Source organism: Aedes albopictus, chromosome 2 (genome assembly GCF_035046485.1).
Source record: "Aedes albopictus strain Foshan chromosome 2, AalbF5, whole genome shotgun sequence".
Taxonomy (NCBI): domain Eukaryota; kingdom Metazoa; phylum Arthropoda; class Insecta; order Diptera; family Culicidae; genus Aedes; species Aedes albopictus.
The window spans coordinates 499697375-499700955 of NC_085137.1; the positions used below are offsets into that span (position 1 = coordinate 499697375).

Consider the following 3581-nt stretch of genomic DNA (forward strand, 5'->3'; position numbering starts at 1 on the left):
GGAATTCATATAGGAATTTCTGCAGGAAATCCTTTAGAGATTGCTTCCGATATTCTTTCAGGAGATTCTTCAGGAAATTCTATAGGAATTTTGCCAAGGGAAATTCTTTCAGGTTTCCTCTAGGAATTAATCCATGAATTTCAACTCCAAGGATTCCTCTAGAAATCTGTCCAGGAGTTATTTCACGGGTTCTTCTAGAAATTCCACCAGGAATCCCTCCAAGAATATACCAGAAATTCCTGCAGGGATTCCTGTAAGGTTTCTTCCGTGAGATTCCTCCATGAATTCCTCCTGGAATTCCTCCAGAAATTTCTCTGGGAATTCTTCTAGAAATTTATCTTGGAATTTTATCAGAAATTTCTCTAATGCTCCAGGCATTGCTCTAGGAACTTCTCCAGGGATGCCTCCTTCAGAAATTTATCCATTAACTTTGGAGCCAAGGGCTGAAAGTCTCTTTTAAAAAGACAAATCGATCAATCAATCCATTAACTCTGGAGCTCGATTTGAATAGGTCGTATGTGCTTTTGTCGATATAAAATTCGATCAGTTTATTTTAGTCATTGTAGCAATATGGCAGATATTTTGCAAACTTTCAATGATGGAACAGAAAGCCTGTTTTGTGAGGATTCTGCTGTATGTATAAACTTTGCTCAATTTCAACGGTTTTCGCTATAATAAGCGAATCCAACTGATCGAATTTTTAATCGACAAAAGCACATACGACCTATTCAAATCGAGCTCCAGAACTTTTCCAGGGAATCCGCCAGTAATGTGTCCAAAAAATTTTCTAGGATTTTCTCAAAAAATCTTTCTTGGAATTGCTGAGAAAATTTGCTTATGGTTTCACAAAAAAAAGTGCCTATGATGCTTCGTTCTATGATTTTTCAAAGTAGGTGGTGTCTGTGGAAAATGTTGGATTTTCACTGGAGTTTTCCGGAAAATTAGGCGACCCTGATTTTTTTCAATTTAGTTTTTCAAATATATATGATCCCTACCTAATTTCATAGCCTTCAGAAACTTCATACCAATTTGTACGATAATAAAAAAATCCCCTAATGCTCCAGGCATTAGTCCAGGAACTTTTCCAGAGATTCCGCATGGAGTTTTTCCAGAAGGTTCTCCCGGATATCTTCCAGAAATATATCTAGGAACTCCTCCTGTGATTTCTTGAAGAATTTCTCTAAGGACTCCTCCAGGAATGCATCCAGAAATTCCTCCAAGGATTCATCTAAAAAAATTTCTAGTAATTTCTACAGGGATTTCTGATGCGGATTCTTCAGATTTTTTTTCCTGAAATTCCTAGCATAATTGCTCTTCGGATTCCTCCAGGTATACTTTCACAAATTACTCCAGGGATTCCTGCAGGTATTGCTCCGAGAATTCTTGTAATGATTTCTTCCGAAATTTCTCTCGGGATTAAAAAAAAAATATTCAGCGGTTAATTAAAAAAAATACAGTATTCCGTTCAGAATGTTTTTCAGGGATTCGCCCCAGGGTTTTTTTAGGAATACTTGTAGATTTTTTGAATAATTTGAAGGATTTCTAGAGGAATTCCTCCAGCGATTTGTATTGAAATTCTTTTAGATAATTTTAGAGGGACATAGAAGCCAAGAAATTCTCCAAGAAGTCATCCAGGAATTCTTTCACAATTATCTCATTAATACCAAGTCTTTTACAAGTCCAATCATGAATACCTTCAAACTTACGATTACATCTTGCAGCACCAGCTTTTAAATATATTAAAACTTCCTCAATGACCATTTGCATTTGTGCGTTGTTTGATAGACGCAAAAATACACCTGGCCCACGAAATAAAAAAAATTAATAGTGACCGACTAGAAATCACCTCCAGCATGGTTTTAATGAATACACTCGCGTTTACGCTTCAGCTACGTACATCTATTCTCACTAGGAATTCACAAACTTTGGTGGAATTCCATTGCAAATTCAAGCAGAGTTTTTTCTCACATGATAGTTGATTTCCATAAAGAAGCACTTAACCATATTTTGCAGTAATGCTGCTAGAAAATTCAAAGATTCTTAAAGATACCCATCCAGGAATTCCTGGAAATTATTATTTAGATTTAATTTCCCACTAGTTACGCCAATGGTACCGAATAAATACGAATTGTAGTGTATAATTAGCTCATATGTTAAAAAATATACACGTTAATAGCACAGACGTAACACTTGCGAAATTTCCATCGACCACGCTTTTAACGATCATTTTAAATTTTCATAGCTGTGGCTTTCACAACCAGAGGCGCGCGCATCGTTTTTCTATGCGTTTGACGTTTCACACTAGCGCCTTCTGTTGACAATATGGCACAACACAGTGATTCGTGCAACTTTTCCACCAGGCGATGGTAGTGTGAGCTGGGCGATGGATTTCCATGAGAATCGTTCAAGTACCAACCAAATCCACCTCACCCCTAATGAAACAACGCAAAGCTTCGTTCCTCGAAGAAAGATGAGGAATGGACTGTCCAACGAAGTTGATTAAACCTAAAATCTAAAAAGCGTTGGTCTGATTGGATACGATCAAACTTTCCTTTTTAGCATATAACGGATGAACCACTGGGCCATTCCATTTCAACCACCGGAAAGCTGAATAAAATAACGACAAATAAGGGTTATTTATATATTAGATTTATTGTTCTTGCACATTTTGCATTTTTTTTATTCAAAAATACCACTATTTTCCATCTTTTAGTACTGATGCCGTTTGCGAAAAATTCGCAATCTTATCATGCCAATCGTCCCTGAGCATCACGCTTCTTATGTTATTCGCAACGAATTCTTTGGCATTGGAGTTCAAATGATCGGCATTGTACCGATTGGCCAACGCCAGCATCTGCAATGCATTATCTACCGACAGTTGTTCACATAGAGCCTGTTCGCAGATCATCTTGAGCCCGACCAGGTCGTACTTATCGGCTGCTCCCAGTAGCCGATCCGCCATCAGATTCACCTTAGGAGTTCTGTCCGTGTAAATGAAGTGGAGCATTTGTTCGACCACTTCGTAATCCAAATCGTCGATTTCTACACGGTTAGCCGAGCGTTCCTTCATGTCGGAATTGAACATGGCCCTAAATACGGTACTGTGAGCGACCAGAATGGCTTTGTGCGCCTTGAATTCGTTTTTCCCACATGACAAGATGACGTCCGTAAACTTCTGATCCTCCAGCAAAGAAAGCTTGTTCAGGTAGACGTCCGCTGCAGTGAGTTTGACTTTTGACATGCTGCTAGTTTTACCATTCTTATTCGATTCAATTGCCTTCAGCTCGCAAAACATGGTTATCTTATTATCTATCATCCACTCTGAATTCGTTTGGAAATCGTACACAGTCGTCTTGGTGATTTCTGATTCTTTTCCTCGCGGATTTTTGCTGGAGAATTTCAATCTTCGACGCCCCGTGAGTGTGATCTTAACTCCTTCCTTATTAATAATCCAAATCTCATATTCCGCGCGAATAGTTTGCGCACTAGATACCTTCATGTATGCGTCCACATAATTACTGGAACTGGAGATGCACATTTGCCATGTTTGAGTTTTATCGTTCGAGCGTATTGGAGGCGAT

The 3581-nt window shown here is 38.5% G+C and overlaps 1 protein-coding gene across 1 annotated transcript; it reads right to left on the reverse strand.

Moving 5' to 3' along the window:
- Positions 1-2695: 2695 nt before the first annotated feature.
- Positions 2696-3295, reverse strand: LOC109410347 (speckle-type POZ protein-like). Its single transcript, XM_029869422.2, has one exon. It carries the CDS (start codon positions 3293-3295, stop codon positions 2696-2698), a length of 600 nt encoding a protein of 199 aa, XP_029725282.2.
- Between the last annotated feature and the right edge of the window lie 286 nt (positions 3296-3581).

Coding starts and splice junctions, on each gene's coding strand:
- LOC109410347 (XM_029869422.2), bottom strand. CDS start 3,295: ATGTTTTGCGAGCTGAAGGCAATTGAATCGAATAAGAATGGTAAAACT.